The 24,529-nt window shown below is 33.6% G+C and overlaps 1 protein-coding gene across 1 annotated transcript in view; it reads left to right on the forward strand.

Annotated features, from left to right (window-relative positions):
• LOC129231451 (thymidine phosphorylase-like) overlaps positions 1-20,207 on the forward strand; it is a 67,619-nt gene extending 47,412 nt beyond the window's left edge. Inside the window, exons 3-8 of the mRNA XM_054865768.1 lie at positions 9,495-9,723; positions 10,475-10,593; positions 10,678-10,834; positions 16,959-17,180; positions 17,950-18,075; positions 19,982-20,207. Of these exons, the coding sequence (XP_054721743.1) occupies positions 9,495-9,723; positions 10,475-10,593; positions 10,678-10,834; positions 16,959-17,180; positions 17,950-18,075; positions 19,982-20,151 (1,023 nt within the window). The 3' untranslated portion in view covers positions 20,152-20,207. The remainder of the gene's footprint in view (positions 1-9,494; positions 9,724-10,474; positions 10,594-10,677; positions 10,835-16,958; positions 17,181-17,949; positions 18,076-19,981) is intronic.
• Positions 20,208-24,529: the final 4,322 nt, after the last annotated feature.

Genomic DNA, 24,529 nt, shown 5'->3' on the forward strand with positions numbered 1-24,529 from the left:
TTTTCTATTTTTTTTTTCTTCTTTTCATCTCTTTATTTTCTTGTTTCTTTCTTTCTTCCTTTTTCCTTTTCGTTCTTTTTCTTTTTTTTTGGGGGGGGGGAGGGGGGGGTGGTAACAGAACTGGCTAGGGGGCTCGTCTTGGCTCTCTGCGGCCCTGGAAAGGTCACAGTGATCTTTCGTGACCTCCTATCGGTTCGCCCGTGGTTGCATGATCGAACTCAACGTAGCGACAAACGTAAAAATAGAACATTTACACTCACATAATTAAAAAACTACACGTGAAAGATATATTTTGATTGCGGACATGGATTCTCGTGCAAACGTATTACAGGATATATAATATCAAAAACATGTGTGGAACAAACGATGTGTTTTTAGTAGAGCAGTTTACGGAATTCTTTTAGCATCTGCTTTCAGCTTATGACATTTCTTATCAGTGGTGTAGATTGGGGTAATGGAAGTCACCTAAGGGAAAATAAATATAAAACTTTACTTTGCGTTAAATTTGAAACGTAATCACGCAAAATTGATTGCGTATACTATATTTTGCTTGTTGCAGACTCAAATTGAGTTTTAATTAATCTTACCTATTGGAAGAATAAAAAATATTGTAAAATCAGCTTTGACCGGTATTACCCCTACCCTGGAATAATGGCAGTCAGTAATGTCATTTACTACTTAATGGTTGTAAAATAAGAAATATGAGGATTTTCAATGACATAAGCGCGTTTAATTGAAATCTATATGTTTATTTTATTACATAATTATTCCGCTTTTTAGATATTACAAAAAAGAATTGAAAGTATAGACATAATATGAAGTCAATGATTTAAAAAAAATATCTTTGCATGGTAAAAAAGGGATTTCAAATGTAAGGGCAATGCCAATATGTTTATTCAAGTTTATGAGCTTTTAAAAGCAGAAGTTAATTTTACTTTCCAGAGCACATGTCACATAAATACCCCTCAGAAGGCGCCGCCATTATCCAGAGTGTGGTAAACACCATTACCCCAACCACATGTTTTCATTCAACGGCTAAAAAAACACAACACCAATGCTTAAACGTTAATAAAACACTACTTGATACAACAATATGGCTTACCTTGTTCTTATAAGATCAGTCTTGTTGCAAGAAAGATAAACAGTAAGAGCTGACAGGGGTTTAAACTATTCTCTTTCTTATAAGGCAAAACGTCAAAATGGTACTTCTTATACACAGCGGGCAAACGACGACTGACAAGATGGCCAGCGCTTCAGTAGTACATCTATAAACTTCCGTGAAAGGGCAGCACCAATCAGTTTGAAATCTGAGTTATTCACTTTACGAGAAATCATAGTGGCCGCCATTACCCCAGTCTCCCCGTACATAGCACGCCCCCGGCGCGTGGGGAGGGGGGGGAGGGGGGGGCAAGAGGTGTGACAGAGCACGTTCTGAAAAAATAACAGTATGTTAAAATTATTTTTAAAAATTCTTATGGATGAGGGGGGCACATATAATTAACAGCACAGAATCCTTCAATAGCTTCTACGCAAATGCAACATACCGCTCACGGTCCGACTGTTTTCAATTGAACAGAACATGACACACAAGTAAAGCATGCTAATACTCATTCGATCAAACACACACACACACACCAACAGCAGATTATGTTCAGGAAGTTATGAACTACGCATGCGTCGATTGTTTTAGCCGATTTAGTCAATTGTTTGTAGTTTAGCGTCGGAATTTTATTTCTACCACTCAGTACTCTGCGAGTATATTCATATTCTACACGGTTTGTCTTGATCTACATGAGCATTCTGCATACTCTAGGATCAAACAGAAGATATTTGTAATGTTTTCGGAAGTTGCTTTTGGAAGCGTCTTTTGGTTTTTAATACAAGCAAAAATTAGTCTGATCCGTGAATGAACACCTAAGCACAATAGAGGCAGTGAGAACCAAAGGATGTCAGAACCAAAATTAAATTTTGGAGACAACCAGTACCAATGGTAGGATAACCTCTCCTTTGTTTAGGTGCCATTGATAGTAGTGGTAGTAGTAGCCCTGATAGGTGCTGCTTTTACAGCATGATTTAGGAAACTTTGTTAATGAAAGCCTTCCTACGATTTGAACTTATAAACTCATTATATTCAAAAAAAAAAAAAAAAAAATTCTGGGAAAGGGGGTGGGAAGGGGGAGGATTAAACTAAAAAAGTACACCGACACCAATGAGCCGACTCACGAACAAGCAGTAGACAAGAGTAAAATTTTCTTATCGCTTTTTTATAGTAGTTGTGTATAGGAGTTAGGTTTGGATAGTGTTTTATAGAAAAGTTTCTACAGCTAATTCACCAAAGAGAAAACTTTTGAAGCCTTATTTTTTAGAGCAAATAAAGAGCTTTTCATTCACTGGTTGAACTACCCTACATGTACGAACGACACCGTTTATTCTCTATTGACGCTTTCTGTTTATGAAACTCATGCGATTTCTTAATAAATTCATTTTAAATGAAAAAAAAAAAAAAAAAAAAAACCGCCTTCAAAAAATACCCAGGCACTAAAAAGCAAAAAATGAGTGTGATTGCACTTACATTCTATTTCCTACCCAAACATAGAATTGAAATTTATTTTACAATTCCAGTACAAAAATCAACTAAACTAAACACCGAATTATAAAATAAACACTGATTTAAATTACTATACGATGAATTATTTTAAATACCTAACTAATTATATACGATCTCTTAATTTTTAATAACTTTTTGATATCGGGGCCTCCTATAAACAACTACATAACGTAACTGACAACCCACCGAATCCTAAATTAAACACTAATTTAACTATACGCGAAATTAGTCTTTAAAACTAAACCTACTCAGTTACGTTAGGTAGTAGTTTATAGGAGGCCCCGACTTCAAAAGGTTATTAAAAATTAAGAGATCGTATATAATTAGTTAGGTATTTAAAATAATTCATCGTATAGTAACTTAAATCAGTGTTTATTTTATAATTCGGCGTTTAGTTTAGTTGATTTTTGTACTGGAATTTTAAAATAAATTTCAATTCTATGTTTGGGTAGGAAAAAGAATGTAAGTGTAATCACACTTATTTTTTGCTTTTTAGTTCCTGGGTATTTTTTGAAGGCTTTTTTTTTTTTAATTTAAAATGAATTTATTTTTTGCTTTTTAGTGGTGTAAATAACACGGCGAACGTCTCGGAGACTTCCGACGACTGTGAAGAAAGGCTTTTTGAAATGCGTAACTATGTACAAAAAAAAAATTGTCTTCATCATTTGTTCAACTTTATCAAAGTTAGCTTTCCGAAAGCAAATGCACGAGTCACTTAAAAAAAAAACGAAATTGCTTTAAATTTAAATTTATAAAATTGTAAATTTTAGAGTTGTAATATTGTAAATTGTAATTTATTTTTCGCAATTAGTGTTACATGTATGTAACTCGTGATAAAATTCGCATGTTTCTTCACATGGCCCCACTATAGATGAAGATTAAAAATTCCATTAGAATGAATTTTATGTTTGCTTCAGAGAATCCTTAATTCAAAATTTTCATTATCATTACTCTTAATAATATATATTTTCAGTACTTTCTTTAACTATAGGTAAAGAAAGTATAAACCTTTGTTTTATGGCCTTTGTTTATCAATGGGTTTTATATTTAATCGTTTGTGAGGGAAATTGTATGAAATTTATTGCTTTACCCTTAACTTTTCCCTTAAGAACAAATAGGGTAAATCAAAGATTTGGAACCTAAGTTAGGTCACCCATAAACAAAACCAACACTAAACAAAAAAAAAAAAAAAAAGCATAAAAACCGGTAAGTGAGACGATATACAAAGTTAATAAAGTACAAATCGATTTAAATGTGAGTATGATGTTTGAAGAGTTCCTTCAATTTCATCAAACCTGAACTTGATTAACATTAGACCGCCGAGGAACTATGCTGTTTCAAACAAAAAAAGACTTTTCCTTATCGGTACAGGCAGGAGCGTGCACAGAAATTTTGGAGCCCATCACAAATGACTTTTCCGGGCCCCTCTCCATATTGTTTACCCCTATATTTCACCGTTAGTTACAAAAATATTGGGCCCCCTCCAGGCTCGGGCCCGGGCCAACAAGTGTCCCTCCCTCCTCCGTGTGCACGCCCCTGGGTACAGGTGTCTTCGAGTATTTATGGAACATTGTACAAAGGAAAAACAAATCCGACGAGTTCAGAACCTCCTCTTTTTTTTTTTTTTTTTTGAAGCCTGCTAATTAATATAACCCTAATTTCAAATTGAACTGGCGGCATTGTGAAATAGTAAATCTAGAATATTGGTCAAACTTCAGAGATCATACACAGTTATAATGTAAATTATTAAAGAATATAAATTCAATTGTGGGGGCGGGGTGTTCTGTATTCAATTCCCCCTCAATTGAACACTAAATACATTTAAAAATTGAAATATTAAATAAACTTTATATTTTAGTGCTTAAATAAAGTTATTCATTAGTAAATAAAATAATAAGGTAATTGATTCAACCATTAAAGTTGCAAAATATATTTAATTTACTGCTTTGCTACGCAGTAATAAATACATTAGTAACACCTATAATAAAAATTAAAATGCGGCGCAGCGTTGAGAAAATTAATCATCCATGTGCCGCGAGAGTTAAATATCGTTCAATCTTAAGCCAACATCTTTGGTGTGAAAATACACCGATCACAGCAACACCACGTGACCATGACGTATGAAATTTAAAGTTTCTTGGATTTCTCTGAGACCCCTTATCAGATCCAGACCAAATTACATTGGGACCATCTGAGAAGTATACCCTTCCAAACAAAAAAAAAAATTATTTTCAAATCGGTCCAGTAGTGTTGGAATAATTCGAAAACACACATAAAAAGCCGCAATACGAAATCATAACCTCCTTTTTTCAAGTCGGTTAAAAAGGATGAATGATAAAAAAGATGAAATGAGAAATTGAAAACGCAATCAATGAACCTTTGCAAAACTTCATAGTCAGGGGCAGAATGGCCCGCTGGCCGGTTCGCGCTCTCACCCTCGCGCCTATGCGCTATCCAGAGATGGGCAGATTCGTATTCGTAAATCCGAATCCGATTCACAGTACCTTAACGTGTCAATCCGAATACGAATACATTCGTATTCACAAGTGTGAATTAGAATAGATTCATATTTGCAAGTGTGAATCCGAATACGAAATTTGGATTCATATCTATGAATCCGAATCCGAATCTATTCAGATTCAGACCTATGAATCCAAATCATTTCTGATTCACATCTGTGAATACGAATCCATTTGGATTCACACTTGGATTCACTGAAAAATTCAATTCAAAAGCTCAATATAAATAAAGAAATGTGTGTCTGTACCTCGCTACAGGTCGAGTTTTGGGTGCTAGTGAATTTCTGAAGAAAAATGACGATATTGTTATGGGTCCAAAAATTTTAAAAGTGGAATTCTACCAAAGTAATGTAAATTGAAACTTTGATTTGTTTACATAATTTTACCACAGATATGTATGTAAAAGCTAAGAACGAACAGTAACACAATCATAGGTTTAAAAAACATTTAATGACCGTTCTAAAAAAATAGTGAAAAGACCCGCGGATAGTTCGAATTGCGGATAAAACGACCGCCGATAATCGGGAGTTTACTGTATTTGTCATAAAATTGCTAATTAAATGGAATTCATTATAAAGCAGCCTAATTATTGATAACTCTTAATTATTATTTGTTATTGTAAAATACCAATACACTCCTATTTGTGATTCTGAGTATTTTCTAAAAAAATAAATCACCTCAGAATTTATGCATGAGTTACACGATTCATTTATTTTCTTATTAGGAAAAGAATAAGTAATGTGTTTTACCAACAATTGTGTCAATAATTCACATAAATTTACACCGAAAATGTTTTAAATTTTTTAGTTAATTATAAATCAGACTTTGTTTTCACTATGTGTTGACATTAGAATCACACAGAGCTAGAACATTTAGACGCTCTTGACTAGTACTGCCGTGCTAAGCACAAAAGTCGTATCTGCAGCCGAGCATTTACGAACATTTGATTAAAGTTTCACTTTTCCAGGACTTTTTAAAAAATATTTCTCATCCACAAATAATCCCAAAGCATTGTACGTAGGTAAAATAAGTTGCGAACCACGTCGTGACAATAACTCAGTTTTGATAAAATGTACAGATATGACTTTTGTGCTTATCACGACAGAGTACTGCTTCTTAAACTGGTCCTTACTCGTTAAATTTTAAAATTGTCCTTTAAATTGCCGTCATAAGTACTGAGAGAGTATAGCTAGCATGAAAAGCATAAAATTTGAAACGGACGTAAAAATCGTATTTTTAGGCAATATTTTGTAATGTTGTAGGGAAGGGAGTTTGGGATGCCCTCCCGAAACTTTTTTAATATTGAAGTCACTATTAAACTGTCGTGATGTTCGGGAGTTAACAGCTTCATCCGGTATTTTTCTCAAAACTTAAGTTTTTAAAACGCATTTTAAGGTTACTTTTGAAGCCATGAGGTGAGAAGTGCTGAGTAATAATGCTCAGATTAGTATACGAAAGGAAAAAGGAATATATTTTTAAGTTTGAAAAGGCATTATTTTTATCTATTTTTTAAGTTAAAAACTTGAAATGTGTGAAAAGATAACATTCAAGTCTCACGGAATTCCTGAGAGAGCTCCATGGAACCCTAGTGTTCCACGGAACACAATTTAAGAAACGCTGTGTTACAGAATAAGTTAATAGTTGTCTTGTGAGGCTATGTGAGTTGAACTTTGATGTATCAGTTTTATGGGTTATTTTTATAAGTTTGAAAATTTCAAAAAAATATGCAATTTTTAAGTATGGACATAACTTTGGTTACCTACCCTAACTGAGCAGCATTAGTTCGAATTCGTTTCACAATTCATCTCGACTATGTAGCTGTGTTTCTTTTGGAGAAATTCATTTACACCCAACTAATTCAGTTAAACTTATTTATTCATAAATTTGAGAAATTGCAAATATGTTCCACACTTGGGACACTGCTTCAAGTTAAGGCATTAAACCATAGTGTCTATAAAGAATATTGAGGGAAAAACTGTATAATTGTATTAATAAAAGCGTATGGATACAAAATTTTATAAATTCAGTGATACTTTGATACACCATCACAAGACAGAACAGTTTTCATTGGCAAAAAAAAAATTAAACTATTCATGAACAAAAGACGTTTCGTCAAAACAATACATTTGTAACTTCTACAAATGAAAAAGAGTCTCTAAGTATAGATCAGGCTAATTCATTTGAAGTGAATTTAACGTTACTATGAAGAAATGAGAAGGAATGTGAAATGATGTGAAATAAGGAACATTTAAAGCTAAAAATAAGCTGTGCTAATAATTATTTGGGTTTATCAATTGCTTTTATGTTTCCAAGAGGGGAAAGCAGAAATATTAAATTCAAAAGAATTAAGAAGGCAGGTTAGACCTTCAATGTTTTCAGAGGCAAGTGTACATTCTGATCATCGTTAAAAGTTTACAAGATCATATTATTTCTATCTAATGATATTTTTTTCCTTTATTGGGTTGTAAAATAAACTACTTTTTTTTTAAATGACAGTCGGTGTCCCAAACTATTATCTTTTGCTGAATACATGAAAGAAAGATCAAAATAAAAAGTGTCCCAAGTTAGGGAGGGAAGTCCCTAATTTGGGACAATGAAAATTTTTTTGTTTTATTTTTAAAGGCACAAATCTACACACTTATACCTTGTCTTGAAGGGACGTCGTAAGGCACATCCTGAAAATAGAAATACTTCGTTCGAATGGAAAACGTATGATTAATATGCTACTGAAGGTAAAAGTTCAAAACTCCTAAGTTTGGGCACTTGACTATACAAAAAATTAACTGAAATTTTAAGCGTTTATGACCATAAAATCATGATTTTAAACTTTTTATGGACTTCTAAAACCTGGGTCCAGTCGTATTCGACTTGGGGCTCCAAATAGTAGGAAGTTCATTTTCGGGTCAATTACTTAGTTTGACGCCAATAAATATACATCCAAAAATTCGCTAACACCAAAACTCGAACTGTAGCGAAGTACAAACAAACATTTATTTATTTATATTGGCCTTTTAAATTGAATTTTTCAGTGAATCCAAGTGTGAATCAGAAATGATTTGGATTCATAAATCTGAATCCGAATAGATTCGGATTCATAGGTATGAATCCGACTTTCGTATTCGGATTAACACTTGCAAATGTGAATCTATTCGAATTCACACTTGTGAATACGAATGTATTCGTATTCGGATTGACACGTTAAGGTGCTGAATTCGGATTCGGATTTACGAATACGAATCTGCCCATCTGGCGCTATCGTTTTATTTCTAGTGGCCTCGAACCTGTGCACCTTTTCTTTTCTTTTTTTTTTTTAAGTGTGTCCTTTTTTTTTCTTTTTTGCATAACCGGTTTTCGTTTGCATCTCCGTTTTCTTTCTTTTTTTCTGGGGAGGGGAATCAAGGTTGGCGCCCTCTTTGGGGACCCAGTCCGCACCTGCTCATAGTTGCGACTTGCATTTATGAAATATAATCCGTTCTTTGCTCCAAACCGATACACGTCCTTTAGCACAGTGGTTACGACTTCGGGATTCCCATTAAGCTCTAATTGGTGAAGTGGAAAACAATGACATGGTACTACGACGAAAGCCTTAGGAATCACCATGTATCAAAATGACATTGTTTCTCACTGCAACATTCTGCTTGCACCAATCATACTTGTACTTCTCTACCGGACGATGCAACCATGCGCCCTAATGGGAGGTCACGAGAGGTCATTACGACCTAACAAAAATTCCTTATTCGGCACAAATGTCTCTGACGATTTGGCCAATTGGAAGACTCTAGAGCAAAATTGCGTTTTTTCAGGGTCTATAATAGTTTTCTCAATAGATGTAGGTTTTTGGGCATAATTGTATTTCATCATTCGGTAAAATTTGAAGTTTCACATTCAGCAAATTGAGAATTTTCCCCCTCCTAAAATTTTAAGTTTGGGGCGCCCCTGCACGAGACTTACTTATCCTTTCCACTGTTTACGAATGTTTTGCACTGGTACCCTAAGGCTCTTATATTGCTTTCAACATGCTCTATGATTTGGGAATGGGAGGGGAGGGGGAGTTATGTGGCGTGCGTTCACGAAGTACTTCAGTTCGTCCTTGACTTCTTGTTGATAAATGTCTTTTGAAAAAGTAGTGAAGATCCAGAATGACTTCTATGGTGTCTCCTGCATCAAATCCACTGCAAAGACATCGGTTCTCTTAGCAACATCTCGCATCTCTACGCCATATCGTCATTCTAATAAATTTGTGCTCATGCGAACGATAAAGAAGTGTATGTTTGAAGGTCATTATTGCAGTCTAAATATATTTTCAACCGATATGTGCAATTATATGTTTCATAATTTCTTTGCCTGAAAAAAATCCTATTTATCAGGTTCCCATGGTATCTGGCAGAAGCTTGATGCACACAGGAGGAACTCTTGACAAATTAGAATCTATTCCTGGTTATCGTGTTTATTTAAGCAGCGAAGAAATCTATAAGCAGATTGAATCGGTGGGGTGTTGCATTGTAGGCCAGACTGATGGTTGTTGTCCTGCTGATAAAGTTCTTTATCAATGTCGAGAAATATGCGCTACTGTTGATTGCCCTGCTCTTATCATTGGTAAGCAAATCACTTTAATACACCTTAAAATATACGTTATTGATAAGGAAGAAAGCCTACAAGGTATTTTTGAATTAAACCAAAAACTCAAAATAATTTACATAATAAAATATAGCAAGCAACACCTAGTCTGGTAGAAAATTCACTTCTCGTACATAAAGCAATTTTGATTTTGATGCTTATTGTCACAACAGCCGATCTATTGTCCCTTTAAAGCAAAACTTGAACGTTTCAAGTTTGTAAAAGCGCCTTCCAAGTTTGCATCTCGTCTAGCGTAAATCTTTCTCGGTACAGTAAAACCTGTAAAGTTAACCACCCTTGTAAGTTGACCACCTGTCTAAGTTGACCACTATTTTCAGGCACAGATCTAGATCACAGAGTTAGATCTATATCATATAATTCAACCTCTAAAAGTTGGCCACCTGTTTAAGTTGACCTCTAAAATAGTGCACCGCAAGTGGTCAACTTACACAGGTTTCACCGTACTGGATTTTAATTTTTCCACCAATTCATTTATTACACATATCTAAGTAGCATTTTATCATTGCTCACTTAATTTTAGTAAGAACTCTGGTACCGCATGAGAAATAGATGAACGCTGTGCTCAATTCAGAAACTTATAAATTTGCATTTCTGTCCAGATATAAGGGCTATCTATGCAACGAATTCTTTTTAAAAGTTCATGTCATTATTGGATTTTGAGTAATTCAACTTATATTCAATATATTTTTCCATTGTATGTTTTTCCCAGCTTCTATTTTGTCGAAAAAGCTGAGCGAAGGACTGGATACATTGATTCTGGACGTAAAGTTTGGAAGAGGATCCGTGTTTGGATCGAAGGACGAAGCGTTGGAAACGGCAAGAAGCCTTGTAAGTTAACATGCCCATTAAAATTCCCTCACACATCTTGTGGATGTTAGGACACATCATTGAAAAAAGAATCCCTTCTTTCAGGTTCAAACTTCAAGAAGTGTGAAGGCTTCAGCTCTTTTGACGTCGATGGAAAGTCCACTTGGGAAAACCATCGGAAACTCCTTGGAAGTTTTAGAAGCCGTTGAGTGCCTACGAGGCGAATCTGTTTCTGATGTTTTAGAGCTTACAAAGGCCTTAGGTTAGAAACCTCGTGCTTAGATATGTGTAGATATGTTCTGCTCTAAATTTTGCTTTGAAATTGGGTACGAAATTTAAAAAAAAGATATAACCGCTGAGATAGAGACAGGGGGGAGGGGGTAGACATACATTTGAAGTTATATTTAAATTCAAAACCTTTTCATGAGTTTTTTTTTTTTGTTCATGTGAGGATGCATTTTTAACCCGCCAAGGAAATTTTGCACGCGATGTACAATACCATGATATTAATTTCTAACTATTTGAAAAGAATGAAAAAGAAACATTAAACTGTAGTTTATTATTGAGCTGCTTGAATTAATCTTATTTTTGAACTTCATTGGTGTTACTTTAGCTATAATGACTATAAAACAAATATTCTTGCCAGGAAATAATACAATAGTGTAAAAATGAAAAAAATCTAAATCAAGAGTAATCGAAAGAGCATTGTAAAACATGTTTCGGAAACATAAATTATTTGCCCCCGTGTCCTCGTTATCGAAATAAGAGGTCATTAAATTCTGTCGACATTTTAGGAAAAGTTGGCGAATTTTGGTCAGTAATGGAAGATATCTTTCACATGGTTTGTAGATGGTTACAGACGGTGAAATTGCATGATCATTTTTTTGCCAAGCCTGGCACTTTTCTTAAAAATTCGGCAGACTTCAAGACCTTATATTTCGGTAACGCGTGGTGGAGCGCAAATAATTCTTGCGTCAAAAGTATGTCTCAAGATAACCTTTCGTTTGCTACCTATTTAAACTTTTTTTATTATTACACTATTCGTGTGGCTTTCTAGTTAGTACTAAGTAAGCGCCTATTGTATAGGGATTGGGAATGTTGAAAAAATCGTGAATAACCCGGATTCAAATCTCAATGGCGAGATTCTCTACGCTAGTTTTAACTACATTTCATTTGAGTCACTGCAAAAATTTTAGTGTATCTCAACACCAAAAATGGCGGCAACTACTTCACACCAAGTGTAGTGTAGTGAAACATCACAAAAAATTCTCGGTGTTATCAAACACCAGGAAGAATTTTTGGTGTTTGATGACACCAATAATTATCTGTGGTGTTTGACTACACGACACTTGGTGTAAAGTAGTTGCCACCATTTTTGGTGTTGAGATACAATAAAAGTTTTCACAGTGAAATATATCATACAAGTTTTAATTTCCCAGTAGATTATTAACAACAAATATATATATATATATATATATATATATATATATATATATATATATATATATATATATATATATATATATACAGGGGTGATTGTGTTCCGGTATTTTACCGAATTTGCGGCATTTTCGGACGTATTTCCGGTATTTTTATGTCCGAAAATACCGGAATTATGATTTTTGGTATACTTTTATCTCCCTACCTTAGCAATTTTTTTAAATTATATAATACTCATCAAATATACCTGCAAGAGCCTTAAGATGGACAAATGTCAAGATAATTTGTATAACACCAGCTAAAAAGTAACTTTGTAACCCATAAAAAATTTCATCAAATGTACACACAATATTTTGACTCAGAACTATTTAATACTATGGCAAAGGTGCACTTAAGTAATTGGGGCCAAAGATTACCCCCCCCTCCCCCCCTGTTCTCGCTTTGAAACTTTCAGGTATTTTTTGATGAACTCACAATCACCCCTGTATATATAACAATTTTGTACATGAGGATTCAACTTTTTATTTTTAATACGAGGAATATACATTTATGCCTATAAATTGTTCAAAAAAGTAACTTTTAAAGTACTAACTTTTAAGAAACTAGAATTATCTGTATATTAGAAAAATGAAATTAACGCTTTTCAAAAAACAACATAAAAATAGTTTAAGATTTCCATCAAATTTATTCCAGAAGATTTTTTAATCTGTCTTAAAAGTCTGGTATATATAAACACAAATTACATATAAAAACAGTAGAATATAAAAATTTCAAAAAATCACGATACAATAACGATAAAGTTTCTCGCTCCCCAAAAAATTTTTATATTACAAAAAACGAGCTGATTTGTGCATCACATGACTTCCTTTTACTCCAATTTAATGTTATTTTCTCATTATTGGCAGTTTTAATGTGATTCAATAGTGTACTCACTGAATATCACCAACAGTGGCCAAATTTAAACCAGATTTTAAAAAATAATAATAAAAAAATGAAAGTTAATTTGAATTTTGACATCTTGAATTCAAATTATGTTTTTCGCAATCAAGAGTGTGTGTATGTAGGCGTGTGTGTTTGTGTGTGTGGGGGTATGTGTTTGTGTGTTGGGGTATGTGTGTGTAGGCATGTGTGTTTGTGTCTGTGTGCTGGCATAAGTGTGTGGGTAGTTGTGTGTATGAATGTGTGTGGGGGGTATGTGTGTGTAGGCATATGTGTTTGTGTCTGTGTGCAGGCATGAATGCGTTGGTAGTTGTGTGTATGTGTTTGTGTATGTGTATGTGTGTGTATGTGTTTGTATGTGTGTAGTTGTGTGTGTGTATGCGCGTGTGTGTAGGACATGGATGCAACCTGAAGACGACTTTCGCTATAGGAGCAACATCGTGAGGAGCCGGTCGACGATGATGGTGCGGAGGGTGGCGATGGGAAAATAAAATGATAGGAATTCAAAACAGTCAAGTGAGAACAATAAGCAATCGTGATTGATCAATAATAAAAAAAAATTAAAAAAAAATCGCCAAATTTATCGCCAAGTTGTTGACAAATCTTGGCGACCAAAAGACTGGCGATATATCGCCAAGTGTCCGCCAAATTATAACACCACTTGAGTTTGCATCGAAATTAACAATGATTTCCTCCGAAAAAGGGGCAAAAGACCCCCTTTGGAGCATCCGAATGCAACCGAAAAGGGAGGTGCGCAACTAGATCCCACTAGGAGTCTATGTACCAAATTTCAACTTTCTAGAACATTCCATTCTTGAGTTATACGAAATTCATACACACGTACGCACATACAAACATCACGAAAAAACCTCGTTTTTTTCTCGGGAATTGTCAAAATGGTTATTTCGCGTGTCTATACGTTCTTAGGCACTTATCTACGAGCGGTCGATTTGAAAAAAAAAAACCTCAACATTCATTCGGGGGTGAGCAAAATGGAAATTAAGGCCGATTTTTGTGTGAAATTTTTTTCGCGAATACAATACTTCCTTTTTTGTAAAAGGAAGTAAAAAATGTTTACTAGGCCTTACCGTTTCCCCGGAAGCGCGCCACACACACGAACATGTTATTTTATTATGAATTCATATACGGTAAACCCAGTCGTAAAGCAGCCATGTTGAAAATGGCTACTATACAGTTGTAACGATCATTCATAAAAGAATATATTTATTAGTTAATCTTTCGGATGGACTTAAGACTTTTCCAACAGTGGTGTAAAGTAGCCTTGGTTTACGGTTATTAACATTTCATTACAAATAAAATTTAACATACCTTTTGAAAACTTCAATCCCGTGCACACGACGATTATTTGCTGACAACGTTGCAACGTGCTTGAGCCTGATTAATGTTTTGTTGCCACCGGCAGATTTCTAAGCTTACGCCAAAGTTAATGTTAACGTAGCTGAAAATATTCCTCAAATGTTGTTTGCGCATGTGACAGTGTAAAAATTCGCCAATATCGGTGTTGGGCTTCTATTACACCACTTTTAGTGTATGTGCAAGCAAGATATGGTGTTGACTTGAAATAAAGCGTTGATTTGCGCAATTTTTGGAGTTGCTTAACACCAAACTCGAAGAATTATTACACCTCAGTTTTTTGCAGTGTTGAGAAACGTTATGGTGTCGCTTAAACTGGCACTTCCGTAGCATGCTGAAATTATTCTCTGAATCGTGGCAAAAGAAACATAACTTAAAAAAAAAAAAAAAAATAATAAATGATTCTTTTTTTTTTTTTGAAGTCCTCTAAAACACAGATTTGGTAATTAGTCCCTTCGTCAAACAGTTTATTCGATTGCTGCTTAAAATAAAATCCTTCACATGTTCGTATTCGAAGCATTCAAGTTGTCGGCATTTTCGTCCCTTCAATGTTTTAAGTTGGTAGGCATCAAAGATAGTGCCACATGATAAGAAATTCTTTTATTTTAATTATAGTAAGAATAAGTAGGTGAAGCAGTCAAAGTCATGGAATTCAAGTTACGTGTAAATGTGAGTAGTTAAATAAGATAGAGTCTTTTTTAACTTCTAGTCTTATTTAACTAATTAAAGTCGTCTAAGACTTTTCTCCACATCACCCCACCGCTGGATTAGATTTCGTTTTAGTATAATCAGATATAGTAATAAGATACTTTTCTCCACATCACCCCACCTATGGATTAGATTTCGTTTTAGTATAACCAGTGGCGTACCTAGCATGGGGGACACCCGGGGCGGTAATTTCGGGTGTCACCCCCCCCCCCTCCCCAATGCAAAGAAAATATAATAAAATTTTATGTTGACATGGAAGCATGAAATTCTTGCAATTTGCAGAAACAACAAAATTTGTGTCATGACGAAATTTTGAGTGGGCTAATGTACAAAAGACAAATAAAAGTGGGGGTTCCGTGGATTTTTCAGTCGGAAATTTTTCAAATTTGTAGTCTTAAAAATGCATTTTAGCTTCATATTTTTCAAAAACTTGCAATTGCACTTTGGGTGTCCGCCCCACTTCCCCCCTGTAGCGACGCCACTGGTGTAACTCAAAATAGGTCGAGCTGCTTTGCCAAAGCGCGCGGCATAGGAATACCATATACAACTGTACTAAAATAGAGAAAACCAAGAATGTTTTCATCAAAGGTTAGAATTTCTTATTCCAATGCCGAAAGAACTGCTCACCGAATAAATGAAATAATAAGCTTTTTTTACACGCATTCTTTTTGAACAGGAAGCATGGATTTATGGTAAAATTCTTAAAAATAGATTTTATTTTGAACTGCGGTGTTAAAGAGGTTGGGAACGGATTACAAATTAGATACGTCATTGAGACGGTTGGAATGTGTCAGTTTAGTGATCTAATCACCGATCTATTTGAAAATCAACTGGATGTTTCGAGTTTTCGGATTGAGTTAGAAATATCACTTATTTGGTGTTTACCAGTTTTTAACATTTTTATTTTCCAGTGATAAATATAAATAACATATTCAGTGAAGAAAATCATCGTTTGATTGATTGTTCCTTTCCCTAGCTTTATGTGAAAGTTTTTTGATTTTTTTTCTAGAAACGTTAACATCTTTACTTTACCAAGAATGAAAAAAAAAAAAAAAAAAAAAAAATAGTGCCTTAACTCATTCAACCAGGAACTTTACAGAACTTTGTACTTCTTCGACTAGGATATCCCACACCTAGAAAAACAGTGGCACGACAACAGAGAAGAAGTCAAACCTAAAAAAGTTTAAACTCCGAATGTTTGTTGATGTTCGCGATGCCATGATTTTCGAATCAAAAAACACTTGCTTTCGTGATATGAGTACAAGTGAACCGAACTATTCATGGCTATCGAATTAGTGACTTCATCTTAACCCATTGCTTTTACAAAATTAATTTTTCTTCTGTGTCATAAAATTTTCTCTTTTTCAGTTGTGACAGCATTCTTTCAAGCATGCTATATGTTACAACGCGTTTCTGTATTTTTTTTCCAAGTTTTTAGGCAACGTGTACTTTTCTTCGAACTTGTAGGCCGTGGTCAAGGATGTGGGACCACGGCCAACAAGCTCGAAACGTAGCTATATTTTTACTGACGCCAGTCGTGAAAGCTTCAGTTCGTATATTGATTTTCGAGTACAAGGGCTGTCCTTCATGAATCAAAAGGATACAAAACACAATTTTAATTTTTCGCCCATTTACCTTCATATTATTTGCAAGTACAATGTTTCAACAGTAGAAAAAATATTATTACTAGCAACAGTCCGACTACTTTGCGATGTTGAGAACAAGTTGATTGCATCTGTCGGGGTAGAGTAAATAATTTCAAATTTATGTCTTGTAAATAAACCCATTTTTTGTATTTGTTGTATTCATGTTAAACACACTCGGCCCACCACAAGCACGGATATAACAAAAGTGGTGACGAGGATATAACAATTATTTATTTATTATTATTATTATATCTTTTTTTTTTTGTATTTATTTCGTAGGTAGCGAAGTTCTTCAAATTACTAAAGGTTTTGAAAAAGAACAAGCTTTAGCTGCAATATCTTCCGTTTTAAAGGACGGCACAGCGTTGAGCAAGTTTTACAACATGCTGATCCAACAAGACGTTTCGGTAGAAACTGCAAATGAACTATGCTATGGTGATGCTGCAGCAGTTTTACCGAAAGCACCTCATGAAACAAGTATAATATACGCAGGAGAAAATGGTAATTTTTTTAAAAACTAAACATTGCTTTAGATATTACCAGCTAAGAAAGTACTCAGTGTTTGTATATCGCAGTTTTTGCAAGAAATACTTAGTCTTGCAGGAAAAAATTCAAGACATTTTGTGGAAAAAGTTTGAATTTAGATGGGTCAAATTCAAAATGAAAAAAGGTTAAAAAACCAGCAAACAGCTGTTTCGGTACTCTAAAATACAAGTGCCATCATCAGTGCAATTAAAAACGAAGACAGGTTCAACCCGACTAAAACACAGTCGAGGCGAACATTGGAATGAGAGACGAGTTGTAAAAGAACTTGTCCTTTTACAACTCGTCTCTCATTCCAATGTTCGCCTCGACTGTGTTTTAGTCGGGTTGAACCTGTCTTCGTTTTTAATTGCACTGATGATGGCACTTGTATTTTAGAGTACCGAAACAGCTGTTTGCTGGTTTTTTAACCTTTTTTCATTTTGAATTTGTACTTTATATACGTTGTCATATTTTATTCACTATGCAGTACAAAGTTTTCGACTACTTTTTATGTATTTAGATGGGTCATCAAGAAATATATCGGTATAAAACAAAGCAGGAGAGAAAACGTTGGATCAGCGAAAGTTTCACCATAAGTTTTAGCGTATTTTCGTTGTATGTTATAATCAGATTGAGTTTCTTCAAGCATAGTTTTATATTTGATAATGTCCTTTATATTTCCTTTACATTCTTTTTTCTTTTGGATATTTGAAAATAACAGATTTTAATATTCTTTTCACCGCAGGTTACATTTCTGGAATAGATCCCCTAAATTTAGCTAATTTATGGAAAGAAGAACTTGATTTTAGTCAAAATAACCACGGGGTTGGTTTTACCTTGATGAAACAAGTAGGAGAAATGATTAGCCCAGGTAAGTTTGTATTTTACTATACTGTTATTAACTTTGTGCTTTCATAACAAAACTTTATAAGTCATTTACATACAAACCGTGGTCCTATTGTTTGAATTCTGACTTACGAGTATGTCTTTTTTTTTTTTGAAGTATACTTTTTAATTTTTTTTTCTTTTTTTAAAGAACTTGAAGCCCTATATACTTTTAATCGCCATGTTATTGCATGAATTACAATTTAATTTTATCTTACGAAAAGTTAACGAAAATTGGCTTTTAATTCTGATGTATGTAAGGAACTCGAATGTAAGGAACCATTTTGCATCATGATATGATGTATCAACTCACATTTTTTTTTTTTTTTTTGTCCTTGAAAACTAGTGATTTGTATGTGTGCGGGTGTGACAGTACGATCACGCCCGCAACATGTACAAATCGTTATTTTATAAATGCTAGAAACTTTTTAGAAAGTTTATACTTGCATGGCACATAATGGTTCGTTGTATTCGGACAAATGAAAATTAAACACCAAATTTCAAAATGTCGAGAATAAAGTGCAAATATATGCGTAAAAATGTCTCATTTGGGCAAATGAATTGAGCACTTTATCAATTTGTACAAAAGCACTATTGCTTAGAGTCTGGTGGGAAAAAGCAGTCAATGGTTTAAAGTAGTCATAAATCAAATAAAAAGCTATATATTGGAAACAAATGAAAAAATGAGGGTAATTTTTTTATTTTAGATGTTTACAACTAGGAACTATATTCTGAATTCAAAACTTTGTTACTGGCAGTATTTTATTTTGGGAAGAAATTCTTTTTGTGTGCATATGAAACATTTAAAAATCTAAACACCTCTTTTAACTTCTTTGAAAAACTTTATTTATTAAAATTTTAAGCAGATTGGTTGGGCAGGCATCTTCCTGGATGTCTCTAGAACACGCGTGTATAAACAGCTAAGTTGGATTCATTTTAAATATTTTTTTAGAACAACTTAAGTAAGATCAGGTAAAGTGGTCATATGTTAAGCTTAACGTACACTATATAACCAAAAGTATTGGGACACTTTCAAAAATTCATATTTTTACAGATTTCTCGAGTAATAAAAGACCAATTGCTCTGTAATTTTTTTCACAAAAAAAAAAAAAAAAAATTAGCTGTCATTTTTCAATAACAATTAAGTCTGCTATTCATTTAGGGGACCAGCAACAAATTGAGGAAACAAAAAAAAATTTTTTTTTCATCATTTTTCATTGTAAATAGCTGGGAATAAGCTATAAATTTCAGAAATAAGTAAAAAATCTATCAAAAATTTATTTTTATATTTTCGTGAAATTATCTCTTATACCCACGGAGATATAAGCATTTCTTTCTAAAATGCAAATTATTTATAAAGGTTGTCGGCTCATATCACGCAGAGTTTTCCGTCAAACGTTATTAAACTTTCAGAATATTTGACAGCATATTAGAGAAACATAATAATAAAATTTGAAGTCAAAATATTAAAAATTTAATTAAATATGAAGATTTAAAACAATTAATTTTTCACTGCGCATGCGCAGACAGCAAGTTATAACCTTAATAATCCAAAGCTTTCAATAAGTTTTCAATATTTTACAGAAAAAAAGAGGGGAAAGTTTACGCATTTTTACGATAATTTGAAATGTTTTTGGCCTATGGTAATAAATAAGGTATCAAATTGTTCAGAATTAAATTATGCATAACATATGTTTTTTCCAGAAAGTCAAAAATTTTGATCCTTAGACTCCTTAATGAAAGATAACGAAAATAAAAGCCGCCCAGAAAATATGAGATTCTACATCATCAGGAAAGCTTTTATTTTAGTCAATGGAACTGTTTTTGTGTAGAAATATTTTGTATTATTTGTATTATTTAGTATATTTGAGGCCAAAATAATTTATTTTTAGGAGACACTTGGATCAAAATGCATCATGCACGAGAGCAGTTGACGCAATCTCAAATGAAGATGCTGCAGAGTTGCATAACGCTGAGCTCAAAAGCACCAAATCAAAATTTAATAGAAAAAAGAATATATAGGACAGATAAATTGGAACTAATCACGGAAGAGTACGAGTAACTGAAAAATACTAAAAAATTTATTCGTTAAGTGTTAGTGAAATGTTTATCGAACTGAATAAAGTGTTTTTTATTTTAATCAGCATGCTGTTGGACTGACTTATTAATTCGTAATATTATATCATGACCACTTTATTCCGCAGTAAGTAGCTATGTAATACATAAAAGTAAACGAAAGGGGAGAAAATACCATTAAAAGTAATTTACTTATGATTACTTTGCAAATAATTAAGAAAAAAAACTATGAATGGGAAATAATGCAAGACAAGGTCAAAAAATTATTTGAAATAGTACTAAATTTCTTAAGGGAAGTGGTAGTCATGAGTAATCAATGGGTTAAAACAGAATGTATAGCAACCACACAAACAAAAACACAGACTAACACTGAAAGAATCAATTCAAAACACATATTTTGAAAACTTTATTGAATTTATTCCAAAAACAAATCTTTGAAAATATACCAGTATATATATATGTATATATATTTATGTATATATATGTAATTTGTGCTTTTGCTTAAGCATTATTGTCACATTGCTTTCCCCTGAACAATATTTTGGAAGAGAAGTGAAGTCATTAACATTACAAAGGCAACTGATAAATGGACATGCACAATATGCGGTCGAAACTTGTGTTTAGAGTAGCTCTGACTTTTCTGCCCTAAAAATTGTAACTGCAAATACTCTCTGAGAAAATTTTTGAAAATAAATGTTATCAAAAGAAAGAACTTGACCATGCTTGTAAAATTGCAGCACGTTAAGATATTACAAGAGAATATGAGTAAAACAATTAAATAAAAAAAATGTAAAGAGCGTATCACGTAATTTCAAACCTAATAGAAATTGCTTTCCTCTAAGAAATATTTTTATCTTGGGTAGTTTTATCAGTGTATGAAGGGTTCAAATTTATTTTAAAAAGAGAGTTAAAAAGTTATTTCTTGGAGGAAGAATTGACAACAGTAACTATACAATTCCAAAAATGAAACGAGTAGAAAATTTTGGGTTTCCACATTGCTGAGAAATGCTGGGCTCTAATACTTTGAGCTATGACCTTGGTAATGTTTATCTCTCTTTTGGGAGTTGCGTGAAAAAGCGACAAGTTATTGGCGCAGATTTAAGTTGAAACACTTTGTAAAGCTACTACGAACGTAGCCCAACTCAACGCAGCTCCAAGGACTCTTCCCTTACTCCAAAAAGGTGAATATTGTCAAGGTCATATCTCAACTCATGAGACTGTACTTGGTCGTTTGGAATAACTTGCACCCCCTTCAACTCTCCCCCCAAACCTGAAGCAGGATCAAAAAAGTATGTATTGATTTTTAACAATTATACATATTAATTATAAGGTTTGTAATGTCATGTGCCAGATGTTAGTTTTAAAAGATATGCATTTCTGAAAATGAAATTGTGCTTAAGGGTTCACGATCGTACAAGAGAACCACCGCAGTTTGAACATTTTTGTATCAACTTTAATGCTATTTCTTGTACTTTTCTTGAACCTCTTAACAGTTTCAAAAGTTCATAGCCATGAATGAATATTCTTTGAATATTTCCACACTCGTTATGGCAATGAGGGCAAATGAACTTTATATCAACACAATGTGTTGATGTAGTTCAGTACTGTTGCACGAAAGACGCAAAGGAAAGGCAAGCATCTGGTTAATAAAGCGAAAACGGATACATATGAGGCAGTGAGAAGCAAAGCCATGCAAGTGGACATTTTCAAGTTTTGAGTAAAACACGTATAAAGATTACGTCCTAGGTAGGCTTTCATTGATTTTTTTTTTCTAAATCAAGCTTTGCATTCTAAATCAATCATAATTTAGAGTACAGCAGCACCTGCCAGGGCTACTAGTACTATCTCTTGCCCCAAGACAGTGGAGGGATTCATCTGCCATTTGTACTGGTTAGCTCCAAATTTTTAATTTTGCCACTTGCATCCCTTTGCTTCTCACTACCTCATATGTAAGATTTCATGGATGTCGGTTTGCCGAATTCAAATTGGATATACATTGAAATGACTCAACACGTTCATTAAAATATCCTCGCTATGTTTTCTTTTCTTCTACTAGACTCATTCAGATAGAATCACCGGCTACGTTCGCCGACCTCGACCGGTAGCTACCGGTTGGTTGATCACATGACAGCTAATGACGTCAGCGCATGCTAAAGCATTGGAGCTGACGTCATTATTTGTCATGTGATCAACCGCCGGTAGCTACAGATCGATAAACGAACGCGAGCATCGAAACTGGCAGCTTACTAATTTTCCTTAGTGCTTGCTGATGGTCCGGATAGTTTGTCTAACAACTCCACGAGTGTCATCCGTATTCAAGTAGAATTACATTTTCAAATATAAGCATTTGTATCGTGCATTTGTTATTCATACTTAGTTTTTGATTTTATAAGTTTATTGATGTGTTAAATTTTGAAGTTTTCCATCTTTAAAGCACAAAAGATAAACTTTTTGTTCACAAGAAAAAATAGCGACACGTGAAAAACTTGTTATACCGGTATTGAAAAAAGATTAGAGTTTTTTTTTTTTTTCAATTTGGTTAGATGCTCATCAAGGACATAGTAAAAATAGCTTTATATTTTCAGATGAAACGACTTTAAATGTAAAAAATGGAAAGCTCGTTTAACGGTGGCATTGAAAACATGCTCCTTCTGAAGCATAATGAGAAAAATTTGCGAAAGGAATTGAATATTTAGAGATTTCTGGAAATAGAATATAAGGGGGGAGAGTACATTGAATGGAGGTAAAATTAAATTTGCGACTCGATACTTGCAGTAGTATGTGGCAAAGTTTAAACATCGGGTTTAAGTTTCAGATAAAGAGTTTTGGAATGCTATGATGAACATTTTCAAATTGCTGTAGTGGCCAAACTGCGGTCAATTTTGTATTTTTTTTTCTTTTTAACTTTGTATACGAATAAAAGATGTTATGGTTTCTCAACAAACTCGTGTATATCATTTTAAAGTAACTCAATAGGGGAAAAAATTCAAAGATTTACAATGCAGAGAAAGTTATACGTACTTTAACTAACAGTAATGGTTTGTAATGTAACTTTCCTGGTGTTCCTGTTTTCTGAACCAATCAAATGCTAGTAACTGCCAGCAGAATCTGACATGTTTACAGTAGAAAAAAGCATTAGATACAAAAACATTGAAAAACCTAGAAACAGAGGGATTAAGTGCCCAAATTAAAAATTTGGACTCTCATTGAATTGGTTGCTCTACAGTAGCATTTCTAAATTTGTTTGACAATTTTCGACATTTGAGAGTCGACTTTTTGCGTGGAGAGAACTCCTGTTTTTTTCTCTCAATACTATAGTCTAAATGCAATATTTTAGGAAGGTTTGTTTTTCTTTAAACATGTTTACACACCTTGTTTCGAACAAAATTTTAAAGTTTGAATTTTAATGATGTGAGTGATACCTACTTTTACTATGTCAGACAAATTCTCAATACCTGGCTTCATGGATGAAAATTGCATTATCAGATCAGCGCTAAGTCTGTTGAGATACTTATTTCTTGTCGACTCATACACTGAGAACAAATATTTAGTTGCAAATGGTAAAAATGCCCACACGAAATTACATATGAGAACATTCATCTTTTTCAATTACATCAGAATTTATCGAATGGCAACAATTTTAATTTCTGGCGCAAGGAAGAATCAAATGTCATTTGAATAAAAGAGACAATATATCGGTTTTTAACAAACTATTGATATTTTCTCAGCTGTTCATTAGAAAAATACTTATCAAACACTTCGCTCAAACCTTATTTTCAAGTGACTAAGTTGAAAATTTTGAAAAAAAAAAAAAAAAAAAAGAAAGAAAGAATACAAGTTTTGTGGAACCACGGGGTTCCGCGAAACACAATGTAAGAAATGCTGCTCTGCTTTGCAATTTAAAAAACCCCTTCAATGAGAGCCTGCCAAGAGTTTGAACTTTGCAAGCATTTTGCTCAAAACTTTAAAAAGTGCATCTACATGCCTTTGCTTCTCCCTGCCTTTATTACTGCCGATTAAACTTTTCAATTGTAAATATTTGATTTTTTTTTTTTTTTGCATTGAATCCAGCATTAAAGTATCTTTACAATGATGTATAAGAAGATGAACTTTATAAATTGTAATTGTTTAAAACCATACAAAGTTAAAAATTTTCCAAAAGTGTTCACAACTTAGGCCACCATTGTATATCTTTCTTCACCCTATTGCAGAAACAGGTTTCAAGTTGACGTTATTATATTATTATTATTTAAATAATTTATGGACATTAATCCACACGAACATAAATTACCAGCAAACGCTATACAAGCAAGCAAAATGTTATTCAGGAAGAAATTGCAGTTACTCTTAGCTTTTACTTATTG

Source organism: Uloborus diversus, chromosome 10 (genome assembly GCF_026930045.1).
Source record: "Uloborus diversus isolate 005 chromosome 10, Udiv.v.3.1, whole genome shotgun sequence".
In the NCBI taxonomy this organism is placed as follows: domain Eukaryota; kingdom Metazoa; phylum Arthropoda; class Arachnida; order Araneae; family Uloboridae; genus Uloborus; species Uloborus diversus.